General features: G+C 47.0%; 1 protein-coding gene across 2 annotated transcripts in view; it reads right to left on the reverse strand.

Annotated features, from left to right (window-relative positions):
• Nucleotides 1-22,219, reverse strand: part of THOC2 (THO complex subunit 2) — a 1,495,542-nt gene that overhangs the window by 1,391,412 nt on the left and 81,911 nt on the right. For both annotated transcript variants that reach the window (XM_078688746.1, XM_078688744.1), the window contains exons 5-6: nt 9,977-10,047; nt 6,648-6,769 (exon numbers count right to left, since the gene is read on the reverse strand). In XM_078688746.1, coding sequence (XP_078544872.1) covers nt 6,648-6,769; nt 9,977-10,047 — 193 coding nt within the window. The remainder of the gene's footprint in view (nt 1-6,647; nt 6,770-9,976; nt 10,048-22,219) is intronic.

Here is a 22,219-nt window from a genome sequence, read left to right on the forward strand (position 1 = left end):
CCCGGCACTTCACACGATAGCCCTGCCTGCACTGAGTGCTCTTCTGCTCAAACTACCGGAAGGCAAGTAGATAGTTGGGGGGGGGGGTGACTTTAATAAAACCCTGAGTGACCAGATGGATTGACTGCCCCCCAGAAAGCAACACCGACCCACATTCCGATTTTCTGATTTTTTTTAGATGCCATGGGACAGAAGATGTCTGGCGTGCACAATATCCACAACGTCGCAATACACATTTCACTCTGGAGCTCATAGTCTGTCACGCATAGACTTTGGTCTTACTTTTGCAGACAGAGTGGCTAGGTTTAACAACATGCGACACCTGGGGGGGGTCGGGCATCTCTGATCATTCTCCGATCTTACCCAAATATGTAGTGGATGCCCAGTGCCAGCCTTATATGTATCTGAAAAAAAACAAAATCTGGAAGGGCCTATCCAAGGCTACACAGCAATATTTCAAAGAACATGAACATTCAGTCGCTTCCCCAAGTACCCTAAACCAGTCATCAGGGGACAAGCAATCGCCCGTATATCAGGCCAAAAAAAAGAGAAGACACGAGTGACAGAGGTTTTAGAACAGGGGATGCACGATCTAGAAGCCCTGCACTCCCAAGACCCCTCTGACTCCAACACATTGATTGAACGCTAAAAAAAAGGAATACAGGGAACACCTGTGGGAGGAAGCCAGAGCAAAACTGGCAGACATCCGATTTAAGATTTTCGAAGTGGGAGACAAAGCAGTTAAACTCTTGGCTGGTTAGAAAAACTGGGACGGGCAGATAGATGGGTGGTTGGGATCCAGACTGAAACAGGGGATCTAGTTAAAGACAAATTGTAGATACATTCGCACAACATTACGCCAAAATATACCCCAGTAGCCACGGCAACAGCAACTGAGGAAGCCGAATTCCTTAGAGATATCCGCACTGCGACACTCACTGCAGACAAAACCCAACATCTTGAGAGTGACCCCATAGAAGATAAAATAATAGCAGCTATAGGTGGTATGCAATCGGGTAAGGCAGCGGGACCGAACGGTATCCCAATCAAACTGTACTAGAGGGCAGCAACAAAGCTAACACCACACCTTATAGCAATGTACCAACCTAGCTTAAAGGAAGAGGGGCTCCCCAGGGACCAACGTATGGCAACAATAGTAGCAGTCCGTAAACCAGGTAAACCAATGCAAATGTGCTTCTTACCGCCCCATCTCACTGCTTAATGCAGAAGCAAAAATATTGGCAAAAAGGCCTGCTAATAGACTAACTCCATATCTACCCAAACTTGTGCACCCTGTCAATCCGGCTTCATGCCGGGCAGAAACACAGCTCTTATTTTGCGTCGCCTCAATGGGGTACTAGGTCATAGACATACTATCAATGAGGAAGCAGTTATCCTTTCCCTGGATGCTCGCATTGCCTTCGACACGATCGAATGGCCATTTCTTTTTGCAGTCCTAGAAATCTTGGGACTCAAATTTAGGTCCTAGGTACAGCTGTTGTACACGAAGCCACCAGCAAAAGTGGTGGTAAATGCTAGGCTGTCCCAAGTATTCCCCTTGGGGTGAGGGACAAGACAGGGATGCCCCATGTCCCCAATCCTTTCTGCCTTAGTATTGGAACCGCTGGCTGCGTGGATGAGAAGGGACACCATTATCCGGGGACTCTTTTGGGTGGAGGGATGGGAGGACCGAATATCATTATATGCGGAGGACATTGTGCTATACTTTGCTTCACCAACGCACTCCCTGGCCAGAATAACGAATATCTTCATGAACTTCGGGAAGTATTCTGGGTATACGATAAACTGGAATAAATCCATACTGTATGTTCTTATCGGCCCGCCCCCAAAACTGCCCAGGGGTTGTGAGGTGAAATTAATGGAGGATGGCTTCCGCTACCTGGGAATCTTCATTACAGCAAACTCAGAGGAATTTATGACCAGAAACCTCCAAGAACCCCTAAGACATATCCGAAGTGATGTCAAACACTGGCGATACCTCCCATTAACAATACTAGGGCGTGCAGCACTCTTTAAAATGATGGCACTGCCTAGATTTCTATACGCCCTTCAGAACATGCAATTCCATGTCCCACAGGCCTATTTCAAGGCAATAGAGACGGAAGTGCATAACCTACTAGGGGACGGGAAACCTTCCCACATAGCCACTAATAAATTGATCAGAGTATGATATGATGGCGGTATAGCACTCTCTCACACACAGGCGTATTACTGGGCCTCACAACTTCTAGTTCTTAACCACTGGATTCACTCCCCTCAGACAGACCCCGCATTCCAAATGGATTGACACATGCATGTGAGGGAGGGCCTTACGAGCACTATACGACAGAACTAATTTTACAACCCTCTCAGTGCCCACAGTGCACACGGTCCGCCTATCTCAAACGGTATAAAAGAAACTGGGTTGGCACAACAAAAGGGCACAGTTCACACCACTCTGGGAGACCGAGAATTTGGGCAGACTGATCAGTTGTAAAGGATTCAAAAAGTGGAATCTAATAGGAATATCAAGAGTGGGAGATATCTGGGACAAGGGGAAAGTTATCCCATTTCAAAAGATACAACAACAATACAATGTGGCCTCAACGGAAACGTTCCGTTACCTACAGATCAGACACGCACTCATGGTCGTTATCCCTGCAGACACGAACCTACCAGAGGCATGGCCACTGAAAAACAGGTTACTTACGGACAGGATGGACCGGAAGGCAATCTCCCTAACGTATCAAAAATTCATTAACAATTTGACAGACCCAACACAGTGCCTTCAAGAGAATTGGCAGAAAGACATAGGGGAACTAGACGAGACACCGACTGGCAAGAAGCGCAGGAATCCCTGCGGGAGGTAGCAATACCCTCTAGATTGCGACTGGTACAACTCAAAGTGGTCCATAGAGCATACTAACCTAGGAGTATATTAGTTAAAATAGGAAACGCTGATTTCCAGCTGTGTCTGTGATGCTGTGGGGGAACAGGTACATTCAATCATATCCTATGGGACTGTTTGGAAATTACAAACTACTAGGGCACAATTATGGAGACAATTACACAGATTTGCGGGCCCCTGTACCAGTGGAACCCAAAAGGTGTCTCCTCAATATATGGGAAGCCACAGACCTCAATTGCAAAAACCAAGACTTGGCGACACTGGGTATGATGATCGTGAAACGTAATATTGGTAAACACTGGGGAGTGCAACTTACACCAACATACATCGAATGGTGCAAAGATATGGACTGGGTTATGGCAGCTGAAAAAGCAGTCTACATCAATAGGGGATGCCCCAAGAAGTGGGAGCAGGTGTGGGGAGGATGGAATGCGTACAGGAGAAACATATGTACTCCGCCACCTCGGGGCTTGTCACTGGAGTAAAGTTGAGGAATACACCACGGCAAGATACAGAGCTAAATCCAAAAACAGAAATGCCCATAATAGTAGTCGGGATGTGCATTGTATATATCAGTCAAGTTGATGCAATTGTGTTAAAGACTGCCTATAATGTACTGATAATCTGCGATATTTTCAATAAAGAGTTTTAAAAAAAAAGAATAACCCAGTATCCCATCGGTCAGAGGTAGGCACCAGTGTTTTTGGTAATAGTAACACAAGTAATACACAACACTTAGAAATGGCTCAAGTGTTGTAAGCAGTGCTGCGTAAAGCACAAGTCATCATTCATACAGGGATTTAGATTTGTTTTTGTGGATGATTTTCTATAAACCTTTGTAGTTCTGACAGAAAAGGCTAGAGGCTGCTGTAGTAACAGTGACCTTCAGAACTGCCTTATTCCAAGCTCAGTAAGACACATAATATTCTTTCTGTTCCATTCACTATACACAATGCTCTGGGGATCAGAAGAAATTCTTCTAGAGCAGAGACACTCGAAGAACGGGCTGGCGGGCCTCATGACCTTTATACGTGGCACGAGGATAACAGCAGCACTGTGATGCTGTTTACTTGACTCAGCACTAATAGTATAAAAAATATGTTAAATAAGCGGGCAAGCCTTTATTTACAGGTTAACTGAAGTTAAAGAAAGGAAGTAGCATGGGAGTCCTGCACTCATTTTCAAACACAGCTTGCAACAAACGTGTAAAAATATGATCAAGTCTCTTCAAATTTCCAAAAGTGTTTTTCATGAACATGCAGAACCGTTTCACCTTAGTACATCATATTATATCAGTGCATTGATAAGTATTTTTTTTATATAGTGATAGTTTTCAAACAATTCAGAAACATTTATGCTTTCACCCACCCTGACAAGAATGCCAGTAGTGAACTAAGAGGGAAGTCAGCTGACATGTGCACCCTTTGAGTGGCCTGGGATGTTATTATATTCGCACATTATAGTTTAATAAATCAAACACAGGAAAAGGTTTCGTATAGCACACATCCTGAAGCAATTTCTTTCAAGGTCCTCTAATATGTGATAATGAAGAAAAAGAAGAGAAAGTGAAATAAAACAATTGCCTAGGATCACATAATTTGATCAAGTGGGGAAGCCAGGATTGATCCCAGGTTTTCTGGTTTCAAATTGTGCACTTCAGTCACTAGATGTACACAGGGAAGGCTTTAGCACTGGTGGCGCATGGTGGTATGAAAATCATATTTTTGGTGCCCGACCTCTTCCTCAGATTCAGTCACTGCCACCTGGCAAAAGTGTCCCTTTCATTTGTTTTAAAGCACTGGTAAAGGCTGGATTTACTAATCCACTCAAGTAAAATGCAGATGTGTCCTTTGCAGCAGGAATATTAATTTTCTGAGCTACTTTACGGCGAAACTGCCTCTAAACAAAACTACAATCTCGCTCCCTCTAGCAGAAACACTAATCACAACAGCCCTCTTTTCATATTTATTGATGCCTCAAATGTGGACACACAAGCAACTCTGCAGTAGGTGCTTTTGAATCTTAAGTTTTTGCTAAACACAGCCTTCCCCCCACCCCCCCATAGGTCAGTGCCCCCCTCCAGGTCGTCGCCCGGCGCAGCCGAACCCACCCTAAAGCCAGGCTGTACATGATTCACTTACCTTTACACCTCCTACCACCAACCACCACCCTGGCTTCAATGAGGCATTCGAACACACCACAGACCAAACTTAGACTAAACTTTTTGGCCCTTATGATAATGTTTGCGAGTACCCATGTTCTAGAGTAATGGTTAAATCTGAGGAACAGCACACTAGGATAAGCAGAGAGTAAGAGAGATGATAGCACTGACCAACACTAAACTTACTGGTTTGCCCTACAACCTTAACCCCATGCGCGCTGCGCGTTTTCCCGCTGTGCGCTGAGAATCGCGAAATCCCGCGGTTCACGACGAGCTCAGCTCGTCATGAGCGTACGAGAGGTGTACCTCATGACGAGCTGAGCTCGTCATCAGCGTGGAAGGGGTTAAGGAGGAAAGAAATTGATAGGTAGGTTGAATGAATTAATATCAGCCACTGGTAATCATTGAGACTATTCCAAGCATTTCACCCATCACATGTTGTTGTGGCTCCCAGGCATGGGCCCCATACTTTCAATGCCACAGAACTGATTCCAAGAAGGTTGGAACTGGTCTAGCGCGGATCGATTTCCTTTTAGAAGAGACGCAACGTGGCTGTTTGATCTGAAAGGATAGTTCCTACTGGAGCAGGGCCAAGGCTGGTTTGAATATAGTTGCTCCAGTTCGGGCATGGAGCAGTGTGCAAAAAATGAAGGACTAGAATACGGCCCAAGTGAATGCCATTGTAAGCATTCCACGCATCACTTTTTAGTGTTATGAGACAACTTAAAGGAGAAACATACGTTCAGGAAGAATTTATAAGAGATGAACCCTCCTCCCCCCCCCCCCCCCCCCCCCCGCCCATCTCATATTCGCAAGCATGATCACAGAAAATGCAATTGGGGGATCAAAGGGCCAGGCAAGACATATCAGGGAGAGCTGGTAGGAAATCTATCCCAAAAGGGTTGAGTGGTGACTGCCCTTGCTAACTAGGCTTTTTGGTGGGGGTCGCAAAGACATGATTTCTAGTCAGGGATACAGGCCATGGGAAAGTAGAATAGCCAACTAGCTCCCTCTTCTGAAATGTCTGATTAGTCATCAGTAACTTGGAGACCGTGACCTCAACCTGTCTCATACACATATGAATAGCACTGGTTGTGGCAGTCAGTGTGTGTGGATTTACTGTGTTGTGATTGAACTGGTGAGCGATTGAGTCCATTAGATTCCACGCATGTGTGCTGCACTACATTGTGGTTTCTACTGTGCGGGGCTAAAATTCTGCTTTTGGAAAGGTCAACCCACACGTCCTCTTCTCATTTCCCCCTCTCCAAACCTAGATGTGCTTTAAGGCAATATAAGTGGCAAGGTTCCCCATGTTAAAGATAAACCAATCACTTTCTTGTTTATGACAAACATTCTATCTAACAAGTCCCAGATGGGCCATTACATACCACTTGAGCCTGCTTACACAGCAAATCGACAAGCAAGATACAGCCGTATCTAAAAAGGAGACTCCACGTGACCTCCATGCAAACACCTGCTACGACCGAGACCCTTGTTTTGAACATGTCAATTATGCATCATATGCCTTGTTTTTGCATGCAATATAAATATTCACCAGCATAGTGAAAGCATACTCACAAAAGTTTTGTCTTGATTTTAACAGATTTCTGATTGAACTGTTGGGACTGCTTAATAAGGCCCAATGATTCCAATGTTTCTGGATCCAGACGTTCCTTTAGGATTGTATCAGAAACCAAGCACTGCATAACACAAGAGCAATATTTATAAAAATGAACAGAAACAGATGTACATAAGTATCTGTATGAGTATTCATAGTCTAAAATAACCACAATCAATATGCCTCAAAACACATTAATATCCTACGATTCTTATTCTCATAAGGATGTCAATCAAAAGTCAGAAATTCCAACTGGAGTTGGTCATAACAGTATGCAACTATGATGTATCACCATCGACTTTTTCATCACATGCTCTCACCAAACGAAAACCAAACCAAGCAATAGAAACCGCAGAAGAGATGTAGGGAAACAGGAAGGCACAAAGAAGAATAAGGAGGAGAACAATTCTAAACGTATGCAAGGACACCCCACAACCCCGGAGAAGGGAAGCTTAGCCAAAAACAGTTTAACTTTACCTTTGCAGCCAACAGCCCACCCCTAAATGGACGCTACATTTACCATAAAAGAGAAAAAGTTTCAGGGAAGGACAGCACAATTGAAAACATTTATGTGGGTTAAAAGGGAGGGGGATATACATAAGGCGGCAAAATCACTGCTAAACAGTCGCAAATTCATGCATGGGTCAATGGACTGTGTGACGGAAAATTCTAGAAATTTATAAAATCTATAAACAAATTGCAAAACTAGAAACACCATGAGATAAACGTGTTTACTAGTTCTTTAAATCAAAAGGTATCTGCATCAAATTGAGGAACACTGGATTTATGTGATTAAGTCGAGGACACCGTGACATTTCCTGAAAGATATCGGATTTTAAATGTACACTTTAAACACGGCAATTTTGTCTTTTTCTGAATAGCTCAAATAAGAAGAAAAAATTAAAGAGGATCTAAATGTTTCTTAATAGGATATGGGAATAGATAGGCAGCAGCCTTGGTACAGAGTAATTTGACGCTTTCACCTGAATTTACAGTGGAGTTGATTTACTAGAGCCTCTCCACAGGGATTACCCTTATTGAGAATGCTGTGCCGGCAGGGACGGACACTAGGGTGGATAATTGTTATCTTTTCCTTTGCTGCCGCCCCAGGAGTTCGAGATCTTAAGTGCAAAAATCAAGTCGGGCCCGCCAGCTGACCCGGTGTCGGCGACTCACTTTCGCCAGCTCCAAACACTTATCTCTCCTGTGGCCCTCGAATTGGTCAACCTGTCACTGAAATCAGCCTCCGTCCCTAGGGCGTGGAAGCATGCACAAATCAAGTGGTGGAGGCACACGTAAATTCCATTTTGTCTAAACACATCGACGTGCATAACATCTTAGACCCTCCCCAACATGGGATTCGCCCCGCCATAGCACTGAATCAGCTCTCCTTGCAGTTACGGAATCTATCCGAAGCCGGCTGCATGTAGGTGACTCTGCGGCCTTGGTCCTATTGGATCTAAGTGCCGCTTTTGATACAGTGTCCCATGCGATCCTTCTTGAACGGCTGGAATCAGGGATGATGTCATGGAGTGGATTCGCTCCTTCCTGGCTGGGCGGTCGTTCTAAGTGTCAGTGCCGCCTTTTCACTCTCAGGAACATGCTCTGTGCCGTGGGGTACCTCAAGGCTCCATTTTGAGCCCGCTTTTATTCAATCTGTATGTGGGACCTTTGGCGGAGGTGGCCAGAGGCAGGGGGCTGTCCTTGGTGTCGTATGCAGACGACACTCAGCTGGTGATCGGTTTTTCTAAAAAATGCTGCGCTAACCTGGAGAACTTCAAGGAGGATCTGTCGATTATCTCGGACTGGATGAATGCTAACTGCCTCCAATTAAACGCCAGTAAATCCGAGATTTTACTGTCTGGGAAGGACCAGGAGCTCTGGTCAGAGCAGTGGTGGCCTGATCATCTGAAACCCGCTCCGTCAAGGAAGGAGGCGGTAAAGAACTTGGGTGTCTGGTTCGACACCGGACTAACATTCGAGAAACAGACCAGAGCTGTTGCCGCTGTTTGCTTTGGGCTCCTGAGAGGAATGAGGCCCTTGCTTGTTTTTTTTCTTCCCAGAGTACGTCAAACCATCTTGCAGGCCTCCATTCTTGCGAGGCTTGATTATGCATCGCGCACAAAATTTTGAGGCATCAAGCCCCTATTGGGCTATCGGATTTTCTGAAGCCCTATTTGCCCAGGCGCGCTCTGCGTTCCGCCAATCAGTTTGGTCTGTATCCCTCGAGTAAGGAAAGCGAGGTCAGGGGGTCGCTCGTTTGGCCTTTTGGCAGCCAAACTTTGGAATTACGTCCCAGCGAGCATCCGAGCTATCCCTAATCTTTTGACGTTTCGGAAATCCCTAAAAACATGGCTGTTCTCCACCATCTGATACTGAACGCTTGTGAGTTTCACTGTTTCTCTTCCGGTTTCTGGTTGCGCTGGGACGCCTCGTCGCTGAGGCAGCTATGCGCATTATAAATCTTGTATAAATAAATAAATAAATGAATAAATTTACCATTGTCAGAGCCAGTTAATTTTCACAGCTAATACCGAGAAACTATCTTAACCTCTACCCAAAATATTGATCCCAAGACATTAGGGAGCCACATCTCACCCTACAGTCAAAGGATGGATGCAGTACCTGGAAAACAGCGATAACACAAGTGACATTTACACCTCTTTCCAACCACCTGCATCCAGCCCTAAAAACATATAGCAACCTCTGCGATCATATCTACAGCTATTTCCATTTGAGGATGGAGACCACAACCCAGACTGATAAAAATTACAAAGCGGAACAAGCACCGAAAACTGACATTAACTACGCTGTACACAATGCCCAACCCTCTCCCCTCATCCCCCCCCTTTAATACAGTCCACACCCTGTGAGGAACCACATTTCCCGATAACACACATTTCCTCTCTGAGGATAGACGCCATATTTTTATGCTTACCTGGCACTCTGCCCTATGGACACCATGTATCCCTCCTTGTATATTCTATTGTTGTAACAGGACAGTGTTAAGAATGTGTAACATTGTGCAACTACACAATGGTAACTGAGCCACCCTTGTATCTGTATACAACTCTACTCTTATTCTGCATCAATGTCTTTTTTGTATTTAGTTTATCCTGTTAAAATTAATAAAATAAATTAAAAAAAAATTAAAAAAGAAACACTTCTACTTTACATTGCCACACTCTTCCCATTGAATCTAGATGCGTGATCACGTTCAGTGGAGGATGCATTTCTAAGAATGATAAATAATAAGAACTCAAGGAAGGGACTTAAGCATTCAACTTACCAGACAAGATGACACCAGGACTGTAAAGTAATCTCGTTTACTTTTTTCTTCTAAACAGCTGGTTTCAATATCTGCAATGAATAAGAGGTTGGTTTGATTTTTTTCCCTTGCTGCCTAAGGACCTGAAGCATGTTACACCCAGAACTAAAAGGCTCCATTACACCTTAATGGTTAAGAAGTCATATGTCTGGCTGATTAAGGCAAGATTTCCCCAATTATCGGCACTAGGTGCCCCTTTAATTACAACATGGTATATTAAAAAGGCCCGGCCCAAGACCTTCATAGATTGTGCTGAGAGGTAAGAAGCCATACTCACTGAGGCACACTATGGGTGTATACTTACAATCAGAATATAGCGCTGATGACAAAACAGAAAAAAGATGGGACACCTCCTCTAAATTCGCACAACTGCTGCGTTCACTGAAGGAAAATTAACAATAATCCAGAACTACAAGATTTCACAGAGGCAAGTGTCCAAAGACCCTCTGTTGTAGGCCCAAAACGTCCCTGACCAACAGAACCATGTTATGAATTTGCACAAGGTTGCCGTGATTGCTTTCTGGTGCCTGCTGGGGGCATAAATCGGACATTGGGAATCCCTGCTGATATTTCATTCCACCTCTCGCGGCCCCCGCTTCGCGGGTGCCGCTCGTCTACAGAGTGACTGGAAGTGCTTTTCTGGAGTGAGCACGCGATCCGGTGTAGGCGCCCAGGACCAAGAGGCTTGCGGGACTGCGAGGACCGATTAGCCGCAGCTGGTCCTCTTCCCGCCCCCGTTCTCCGCCTCTTAAGACCTCTCCTATCCGCGCACGCGGGACAGAGCCCGGGGCAAAGCCCGGGCAAAGGGCGGGCCCTCTGAGGCCAGTGGAGGCAGGGCTGGGCCCTTCTCCTTGCGCTGTGTCCCTGCAGGTGATATCAGTACGGAATGTTTTACCTTGGCGGCACCTCTTCATCTTGTGTATTTAACCATTATATTGTTTTCACTTATTTATAGTTGGTTATAGGGATTATAAATTTTTTTTACTGTCAGCACGTCATTGTCCAAATTTTACTCTTATCGCAGGATGACCTCACCCATCCCTAAATCTTTAGCAGAGGGAGGTGCTAAGCGGGGGACTCTGGACAGTTTTGTAATCAGGGCGGTGTCTACTGTCGATAGGGATTTAACCCTAGCTGAGCGACGCGCGGAAAGGCGCCGCTCCATTGAGCATATTAAGAGTAAAAGGTCTTCGTTGGGCCCTATTCTTACAGGTATGCCTCTGTCAAACGACAGTTCAGAGGGTCCAGTGAACCCAGAACCTCCGCTTGATTCCAGTATCCCATTATTACTTCAGGCTAGAGCTACTTCTTCAGAATGCTCGGTAGCTTCTAATTCTGTCATTCATTAATCTTTCAGCCTCGCTGGGCAGCATCATTGACGCGGTAGAATTAATGACAGATACCCTGGTAGTAACGGCTGAGCCAGCATCCAAGCCCACCGTACAGGCTGTAGCGGTTGAGGTACACCGATGTCAAGGCCCTCCCCCTAAGAAAAGGAGAAGAAAGGGGCATGGTACACCCAGAAATAAGGCTACTCCCCCTACTCGTACTAAGAAGATTGACCAATTACCCATAGGATTAACCTTACCGGTTGCTACTTCCTCCCAATCCTCCATCCACTAGATCAGCAGGGACCAGATTTACTGGGAATATCGAAAAACTGATTAGATCACTCATCTCACCACTGGTTGAGAGACTCAAGAGGATAACTGCCCAGTTGGGAGATTTAGAGAAGGCCTTTAAAGCTTCTCATGTGAGTCACAAGGGCTTAGCCGGGTTACCCTCAGTTCCTACATCTACTACCGTACCTCCGGTCTATGCTCCTCGGATCCTGGATAAATCCAAAAATCAATCCAAAAGTACCGTGTCACAGGCTATGGTAGATTCAAGGCAAGACAGCAATGGGCTGGACAAGGTTGCTACGGGGTGTGCGACATCTAACTGCCCATTGTCTAAACCTATTGTTGCAGATGCTGTTGTAAGATCTCATATTCCCAAAAGCCAAATGGTTAATTTGCCCCCTGAAGCGGCCCCTTTTGTGGTAATCCTTACCGGAGTTCCTGCATTGGAGGCGGGTAAGAGGGAAGCCCAAGTTCACCTTAAAAACAAGGCTATGTATTGGCTAAGACAGAACCGGCCTTTACCACTCTATTTAGATGGGGAAATACTAATGGTCCGGCGACTTGCGTGGCTGGGGCCTACTCCAAAAAGTATTTCGGGGGATATTGTTATAATTAGCTTTAAAGATAAAAGGACGGTTAGTTATATCTTAAATTGGTCCTCCCCTAAAACGAATAGTTTTCTTACCTGTCGGTGTAGTTTTGCAGCTTGAAGATCTTTCTGGATTCACTATGCTGTGCATTATTCCGCGGTCTTGTGGTTGGGTCCGGATTCGTAGTCTTTTCTTTGTTTTTTTTGTTGTTTTTTTCTTAGCCCAGGTGGGCGTCGGCATCACACCCCCTTGGGTGTATTTCCGGTGACGTCGGCATGCTTCCTGCGGAAGCTCCCACTCTTGGGCGCCATCTTCGGGTTCTTTTTTTCCGTGTTTCTTTTGTTTCCGAAGTAATGGCAATGTTGTATTTATTTGGTATTTTACCGCTTTGTACTTTTAAAGTCCTTTCTTTAGTTAACCACCTCTTCTCTCTCCAGCCTCATCTTTCTGGCGGAGGTGGGTGGGTTCGCTAGTGAATCCAGAAAGATCTTCAAGCTGCAAAACTACACCGACAGGTAAGAAAACTATTCGTTTTGCAGCGTGAATCTTTCTGGATTCACTATGCTGTGCATAGATTTTGTAGCGGTTTCTCATCTCTGTGGCGGCTGGGTGGAAGATGAGCGTTGGGTGTTGAATATGTGCTGTAGCACCTTCTGTCCCACTTGAGCTTCCTTGTTCATTTGTATGTCCACACAGTAGTGCTTCGTGAACGTGTGCACCGAAGCCCATGTTGCCGCCAGGCATATGTCCTCTATGGGTGTGTTAGCCAGGAAGGCTATTGTAGCGCCCTTCTTCCTGGTGGAGTGGGCACGTGTCCCCTCTGCCAGTTCTTGTCCTGCACGCTTGTGGCAGAGTTGAATTGTCTGTGCGATCCATCGTGCAATGGTCTTTTTGGTTACAGCTTTCCCCATGAAGCTGTTTGCGAATGACACAAAAAACTGTTTAGTTTTCCTGTGTCCCTTTGTCCTTTCAATGTAGTGCATGACTGCCCTTCTGGCGTCCAGGGTGTGAAGAGCTCGCTCTGCGCTAGTTGTTGGTTTTTGGAAAAAACTTGGTATCTGTATAGACTGGTTCATGTGAAATTTGGATACCACCTTCGGCATGAAGTGTGGGTCAGTCCTTATCACAACTCTATCATAGTGTATTTGTATGTAGGGTTCTTGTAGCGTCAGCGCTTGTAGCTCGCTTACTCTGCGTAAGGACGTTATTGCAACCAGGAAGGCCGTTTTCATAGTTAGCATCTTTAGGGAGGCCCTGTGAAGTGGTTCAAAGGGCTCTTTCATGAGCTCCGTTAGGACTGTGTTCAAGTTCCATGCAGGTGGCGGCACCCGCTTGGGTGGTGCGATCCTTTTCGCTCCTTCTAGGAATCTCTTCACCACCTGTGATGTGAAGAAGCTCCTGCACGTTTCTCCCCTTGTGTAGGCGACTATCGCTGCCAAGTGAACTCTTAAAGAGGATGAGCTAAGGTTCTTCTCCAGCAAGTGCGTCAAGTACCTTAGCACTGTGGAGTCCCTCTTCATTTTATTGTGAAGTCTTTCTTGTCTGCACCATATTGTGAATCTTTTCCATTTCGCAACGTAGCACTTCCGAGTGCTGGGCCTTCGTGCCTCCCGAAGGACCCTCAGGGTGCTTTCTGGTAGTCTCAAATGTGCGAACTCTATGTCCTCAGGAGCCACGCTACTAGGCTCATGCTCTCTGGCTCTGGATGTAGTACCTCTCCGTTCTGCATGTTGAGTAGGTCTTTCCTCCTGCAGAATCTGTGCGGTGCACACTGTCTCATCTCCATGATCTGCGAGTACCATGTGTGCCTCGCCCACTGTGGTGCGACCAGTATCAGTGTCATGTTGCTCGCTCTGCACTTGCTCAGCACTCTGTGCATCAGTGGTATCGGGGGAAAGGCATAAGCAAATGTCCTTGACCAATCTATCCATAGGGCATTCCCCAGTGACCCCTCCTCGGGCTGCCTGGAGGCGAAGTTTAGGCATTTTGCATTCTGGCGTGTGGCAAACAGGTCCAACGATGGTGTCCCCCATCTGTCGAACAGGTACCTTGTCTCCTGAGCATTGAGCTCCCACTCGTGGGATGCCGATGTCTGCCTGCTGAGCCAATCGGCTTGTATGTTGTCCTTCCCTGGTAGGGGTATGGCTAGCAGGTCTATCTTGAGAGGGATGGCCCATCTCCATATCTCCTGCGCCAGCGTTGAAAGCGGGGCTGACTGTGTGCCCCCCTGCTTGTTGATGTAGAACATCGCAGTGGTGTTGTCTGTTTGTATCAATACCTTGTGTTTGTACAGTCTTGTTTGAAAGGCTTTCAGCGCAAGGAAGATTGTCTTCAGTTCTAGGTAATTGATGTGCTTTGCCGCATCTGTTGGCGTCCACAGTCCCCTCACCTTGAGCTCCTCCATGTGAGCGCCCCATCCCTTCAGGGATGCGTCTGTGGTGATGGTCACTGTTGGCGTTGGGGGCGTTAGAGGCTTTCCCTTTGTTATGTTCTCCATGGTCCACCATGCCATCTCCTTCTGCACTGCGTGCGTTACAACCACTAGATCCACCCAACCGCCTGTAGCTTGTGACCATTGCTCCTGTAGCCATTCCTGAATGGGTCTCATGTGGAGTCGTACATTTGGTACCAGGTGGATGCATGATGCCATCATGCCCATGATCTTGCTCGCAGTCCTCACTGTCCGAGCTTGTCCCTTCCGGTAGAGGCGAGTTTCCTTCACCAGCGCCCTCGCCCTCTTCTCGCTGGGGAACACCTTGCCCTGCAAGGTGTTGATCTGTGCTCCCAGGAAGATCTTGACCTGTTCCGGCTCCATTGATGATTTCTTCCAATGGATGGAGAACCCCAGGCTTATGAGCGTGCTCGTCACTGTATGTGCGTGCTGCTTGCATTTCTGGTATGAGTTTGCTTTCACCAGCCAGTCGTCCAGGTAAGGGTATACGTGTATTCCTTGCCTTCGTAGGTGCGCTGCGACTGCTGCGAGGCACTTTGTGAAAACTCTTGGTGCTGATTTTAGTCCGAAGGCCAGTGTCGTGAACTGGTAGTGGCTTTCCCCAATGGTGAACCTGAGCATGTGTTTGTGCTTTCTGTTCATTGGGATGTGCAGGTAGGCGTCTTTGAGGTCTATTGTGACCATGAAGTCCCCGGTCTGCAATTGTGGGAGCACCTCTTGCAGGGAGGTCATTTTGAATTTTTGCGTTCTTATGAACTTGTTCAGGAACCGTAAGTCCAGAATGGGTCTCATTGTCTCGTCTACCTTTGGTACCAGGAAGTACGTTGAGTATATTCCTGTGTTTCTTTACTGGAAGGGTACCCGTTCTATGGCCTGTTTCCGCAGGAGTTCCTTTGCCTCCTCCTGAAGACACTGCAGCTGCTTGCTTGCTAGTGTTTTGCATTTTGGTTTTCTGCTTGTTGGCCTCCCCTCCAACTCTATGCAGTATCCGAATTGGATAATGTTGAGGATCCATTTGTCTGATGTGATTTCTCTCCACTCTCGGAGGTAAAATCTTAATCTTCCTCCCACTGGTGTCATGTGGTCGTAGGTGTCTAGTTTGTCTTGACCCATCTGTACATGCTGCCCCCTGGGATCTTTTTTGTGGGCGGGCACACAGTGTTTTTTGAAGTCACTTAGAGGTGGGCTGCTGCCCCCCTCTTCTATTTTGTCCCCGTCCATTTCTCCCTCGAAAGGACTGGCCTCTTTGTTGGTACTGCCAGGACTGCTTCTGTTGACCATGCTGAGCCTGCGAGTCTGCCTGGTGCGTTTGCTGGAAAGCCTGGTGTGATGTACCTGGCTGGTTTCCGCCTCTCTCGCCGGGCCTCCGTGACGGGGTGCCCCTCTTGTTCCCTCTGAACTGCAATGCTCCCATGGATCTTGCTGTTTCGTTATCTTTTTTCAGTTGACTGAGCGTTTCATCAACTGTTGTTCCGAAAAGCGTGTTGCCGTTGAACGGTGTGTTCAGGATGCTGTGCTGCACCTTCGGTTTGAAACCTGAGATCCTGAGCCAGGCGTGCCTCCTTTCCGTCACGCCCATCATCATGAGCCTGCTGGCGGTGTCTGCCCCATCCAGGGCCGTCTTAAGGCAAGAATTTGCCGCGTTTTCCCCCTCTTCAACCAGCTTTTCGGCCTTCTGCCTGGCATCCTGGGGCAGGTCCTTCACCAACTGCCCCAGCCCCTCCATGATCTGGTACATGTGCCTGTTTATCAGGGCGTTGGAATTAGCCAGGCGCCAGTGGGTCGCGGCATTCCGTTCGATCCTTCTGCCCACCAGATCCATCCTTTTGCTCTCCTTATCTGGTGGCGGGCCCGAGGTAGTGGGTACGTTAGCCCTCCTCCTTGCTGTGGCTGTGATAATGGAGTCTGCGGAGACCGTGCCCTGAATGTAGGCCGGGTCCTTTGTGGAATGCTTGTACTTATTCTCAGTTCTGGGAGTTACTGCCTTGCAGGTTGCGGGCTCCCTGAATGCTTCCTTCCCCTGAGCCAGGACGCTTTCAAGCATTGGAAGGAACTGGCTCCTCGTTTGTGTTGGGAGCAATGTTTCTAGAAGGAAGTCTGCTTTATGCTTCTCTTCGTCGAGCTTGAAAGCTGCTGCGGCAGATTGTATCACCGAGTTGTAGGCCCAGATGTCGTCCGGCGGCGAGGGCCTCGAGGGGTAAGTGTCGACCACCTCCTCCGGGCTGTCGGTGTCGGCATCTATGTAATCTACCTCCTGTAGGTCAGAGGGTGCCAACTGTGTCCGTCCTGCTTTCCTCTTCCTCCCCATAGTTGTAAGTATCGTAGGGATTCTCGTACTCCTCCTGGTCGTCGATCACCTCGACGTCCTGGTCTTGTTCCTCGGAGACTTCGGCGATCTCATCCTCCTCCTCGACCGCCTCCACCACCGGTGGCTTGGTCTTGTGAGGATCATGAAGGCTTTCATCTTAGCATCGAAATCTTTCTTCCGCTGCATGATGTTCTCCATTTCGGCCTCGAGGCGCTTTTTCTCTTCTCCATCTCGGCCGCGTGTTCCGCGTCGGATGGGTCGGCTGTTCTTTTCGGCGGATGGCCGTGCCTTTCGGTGTCGAAGTTTTCGACGTCGACGTCGAACCGGATTTTGGGTCTCTGGTCGTCGTCGTCAGTTTTGGGTCTTTCTCCCTCGGCGTCGATCGATCCTTTTCGGGGACGATTTTCGACGTTTTCTGCTGATCAGCAGCTCTCGCCGACGGGGACTCCTTCTCGGAGGATCCGCTGGGCCTGGGAGTAGTCGCGGACGCCGCCTTTTTTGGCGTCGGCGCTTTCGGGGTCTTGCCCTCGATTTTTCTAGACTCAGAGTCTCTCGGGTTCTTGGGGGCCGAAGAGTCTCCTACCTTGTCAGAAGTCTTCGTGTAATCGATCTCTACGGCCGTGTAGCGGTCGTCTTCGGCGGCAGCGTTGTCTTCTTCCTCGGAGGACATCCCCAGCTCATAGAGGGACGGAGTCGGGGCCTTCCCCTGCAGGGTGGCGTGTGCTACCCTCTGCCTCTCTCTCACACGAAGGGTCTTCGGGGCGAAGGCGGAACAGGCGTTGCAGTCTCCGCTTTCGTGGTTCACCGGTAGGCAAAGGTTGCATACCGGGTGTTGGTCCTTCTGCGCGTACTTGTGGTGGCAGTTACGGCAGAACTTGAACGGCGTGTTGTCCATCATCGAGCGTCCAGGGCCTCTCTGGTCGCGTGTTAGTCGACGGTCGTCGATGATCTCGATGAAAAACGCCTTCTCCTTGCTGAATTTTCGTCGATGAAGTCCCCTGGAGTCTTCAGATGACTTCTCGTCTTTTCTGTATTTTCTTTCTTCTTTCTCCAAAAATGTCTGGAGCCCAAACGGGAACGATCCAGACCCGCCCGCGGAAAAAAAGAATCTGAAGATGGCGCCCAAGAGTGGGAGCTTCCGCAGGAAGCATGCCGACGTCACCGGAAATACACCCAAGGGGGTGTGACGCCGACGCCCACCTGGGCTAAGAGAAAAAAAAAAAAAAAAGAAAAGACTACGAATCCGGACCCAACCACAAGACCGCGGAATAATGCACAGCATAGTGAATCCAGAAAGATTCACGCTGCAAAAATAGTAGCTCTATTACACCTCGTGAACGGCCTTACTTTAACCCTAGAAGTACGTTAAGTCCAGCGGCAAATTCCGGGTTGTGGGCACCCGCCTTGGATAATACAACTAGGCCACTGCTGCATCCGCAGGTCAATTGTTTGAGGACCCAGCGTTTTCACCCTGAGGGCCATCATTGTGTCCATGGACCTCCATTTGCTTTACAGTTGGAAAATTTTGCCTATCCTGGTCCTTGGACTCACCATCTAAATGATCGATGTGCTCCAGCTGACCTCTGGTCATCTAATCGGTTCCAAATCCCTCTTTATAATCGTTATGAAGGCCTAAGAGATTTAGAGGGCGTGGACTGACTGTGCTGTAAATCTGTTGCACCAGTACTTTCGATAGATTTTACTCCTACTGTATGCAATGTCAGTCTTAGGCCTCTCAATGTCACTGGCCGAGCTATTATCCGTAGTTTAGGCTCTGATCTTCTTGAAGTCCGTGAACCCAGCAGTGTAAGGCAGATCAGCGATCTTCCCGATGGATATAATAATAATATACCACTTATTAAACATAGGACCCATGGGAAGATTGAGTTTCTATTTTGGAACATTTCAGGGATTAAGGATAGGGTTTCAGATTCTTCTTGGCTGGAGTTTGTTAGTCCCTTTGGCTTTTTGTGTCTCCAAGAAACCTGGTCCGTTGAGCCTGTTCACTTAAATTGGTATATAACTTTTCGTGCTGCAGCCTTACACTCTAATCGCGGGAGGAATATGGGAGGGCTTTGTATTTATATTTCAAATCTGATGGGTGTCGAGGACATCAAGATAGTTAAGATGGGAATTTGCTATCAGATCTTACTAATTCGGATGGCCTCGTTGACATCATTTTGATTAACATCTACAACAATTTGCATAAACATTGTGTCATTGTGTCTCAGAAATGGTCTCTTCCATGATTAATGAAATTCACGGGATTACTACCCCGAAAGGGAGGGATTGCATTATTGTTTGTGGGGGGGATTTCAATCACAATCTGTGCAGACAGAGCGGGGGGGGGGTGGAATTATAGGGGCGGGTGCGGAAGTCACGTCTCCTCACTTCTCCCATCTGGACGGGGTGAATCTTTGAATGATATGCTGGCATCTTTTAACTTAGATTTTGTCAACAGGTTGTGCTCCCCCTGTGTAGAGTTTAGCGTAACCTTTGTGGGGAGAGGGCTAGGCACTATTATTGATTTTATTGTTGCTTCTGAAAGTCATGCCACTTGGTTTGCGGATTATACCACTCATTCTGTAGGATTCAGTGATCATCTTCCTCTCTCTTTTGCCATTTTTTTACCACAGGCTGAGCACAGTTCACTGATTGAAAGACTGTCTTGGTTAAACATTTGTGATATGCCCAGAAAAAACTGCTACGCTATTAAATGGAGTCAGAATGATCCGGAGGTAACGCATGCCAAGATAGTTAGGGGATCCCTTGCCTCAATCGAAAGGTGTCTTGACGTAGAGACCTCTCACGAGGATACTTTGTTAGCCTTTGAGGATATTACCCGGACCATTCGAGATAGTTTGTCTCGTCCGGGGAGAGGTCATACCTCTGGGTCGACTACTAACTCTTGGTTCGATGCTGCCTGTTCTAGGGCGCATTCTTGCCTCAAAGCCGCGTTACACAATAAGGTAAGGGATCCGGTAGAGGTGGCTACTTGTAGGAGAGTCTATCGCCTAGCACGGATTAATTGTAAGAATAATATTAAATCCGAGGCTTGGAACAATTTGGCTAATGCCGCACAATCCAAGGACAGTGCCCTATTTTGGCGCGCAGTTAATGCACCATTTTTCAATGAAGCCAATAATGCAAGGGTAGAGGTTGCTATCAGCGAAAACTCCTGGATCAACTTTTTCTCAGAAGTCTATAATCCGGAGGGGATCTTAAAGCTAGCTGATATAGAGGATATGGACAAGGAGGCATCTCGGACCTTTTGCCAACTTATTTTGGGTATCTCAATGGGTGAAATGTCTGCTGCTATTAAGCAGAGCAGGGGAGGTAAAGCCCCAGGCTTAGATGGGGTTCCCATTGATATCTTTAAATACTCAGTTGACTTATGGTCCCCCATTTTGAAGAGAGTCCTGGACGCAAGTTGTGAGCGGGGGTTTCCCAAGACCTGGTCTGATTCTATTATTATTCCCATTTTCAAGAAGGGAGATAGGGAGAGTCCCTCTTGTTATCGCCCCATCTCTCTTCTTGATTCTTTTATGAAGATTACAGGGAGGGTTGTTCTGAACCGGTTACTATCTTCGGAATAAGAAGCAGGAGTGTTGTCCCCGGTTCAGTACGGCTTCTGCGAGGGGAGGGGCACTGTTGAACAGGTCCTGAACTTTACACTACTACAAGGGAAATATGTTCAGGCTAAGGCGGGTAAACTTTATGCAGCATTCGTCGACCTGAGTGCTGCTTTCGACTGCGTTAAGCACGATCGTCTGTGGAAGGTGTTGGAAGAACTTAAAGTGGAGGAGGCTATTATCTCTTTTTTAAGGCAACTCTATGCTGGGGCAAGGGCCAGGGTGAGATTTGGAACCGGAGGAGAGTGCACCAAGCCCTTCCATGTGAAGCGTGGTGTGAGGCAAGGGTGCGTTCTCGCGCCTCTTCTTTTCAATTTATATACCAATGACTTAGAGGATGTTTTGGTGTCTAAAGTCATTGACTCGCCCAGAATTAATCTTAAACAAGTGGTGTCCCTATTATATGCGGATGATGCCGTCATCATGGCCAGGACAAAGAGAGGCCTCCAGACAGCCTTAGATGCCTATATCAATTTTATGAACTCTAGGGGTCTGAAACTGAATGTGAAAAAAACTTTCGTGATGACGTGCGCCAGGGGCAAAACAAAAACCTGTAAGTTGTTTGCACGTAGGGAAAAAGTGCAGGCAACTAAATCCTTTTCATACTTAGGAGTAGTTCTTGAAGGTGGGGGGCACTGGGGTCCGGCCATTAGGAGTAGGACCTTGTCCTTCAAAAAGGCGATTGCAGCACTCATGGCTTTTTCACGAAAGATGGGCAAAATACCCCCTGAAATTTTACTTAAAATATATATGGCCAAATGTGTTAGTACGGCCATATATGGTGCTGGTGTTTGGTGTATCCAAGACACCAGGGAAATACAAATAGTAGAAAATGGTTTTCTAAGGTATATTTTAGCTGTACCTTTTAGTTTATCTGTGTATAATTGTCATGCCGAGCTGGGTGTTCGTCATATCAAGTGATTTGATAGCGATGCAACCACTGTTACTTTGGCACAGGGTTTGGACTGCAGCTGACTTGGAGCTGAACAGCGAGATTATCCGTGATGTTATGGCCCTGGATAATTCAAACAAAATAGCATGGCTAACCTATATTCAAAAGTTTTGCCGAGATATGGGGAAACCTGAGTTTTTTCTGTTCCAGAGGGGTTATGTAAGATCACGAGGAAAGACCTAAAGAACAATTGTTGGTACCATCTGGAATCCCTGCGGCTCGGGGTTGAGCTCAATAAGGGCTCGGTCGTGCGGCACCAAAATGTCACTAGTATCTGGTAATATGCAATCCTACTTGAACTGGTGCACCAAGGGATTCGATAGGTTTTTACTCACAAGGTTTAGATTTGACATCTTCTTTCGCCTGGTTTCATTTCCAAAAACCAATGATTGGACCAAAATACTTTGTAAGTGCCCATGTGATGGAGTGGCCGAACAATCAACCCTTCATGTGATTTGCTTTTGTGGATATTATTGTAAAGAGAGAGTCCGATGGATTAAACCTTTTTTGAAAAATAGCGGAACATGGTATCAGTGCCGCCCAGCCTTACTGTATCTCCAGTTGTTACAGGACAAATTGTGTGTGGCCACTATGGTCGGTTTTTTAAAGAGTGTATACAGAAAAAGGAAAAGTTTAATGTGTTTTTAA

Source organism: Lissotriton helveticus, chromosome 4_1 (genome assembly GCF_964261635.1).
Source record: "Lissotriton helveticus chromosome 4_1, aLisHel1.1, whole genome shotgun sequence".
In the NCBI taxonomy this organism is placed as follows: domain Eukaryota; kingdom Metazoa; phylum Chordata; class Amphibia; order Caudata; family Salamandridae; genus Lissotriton; species Lissotriton helveticus.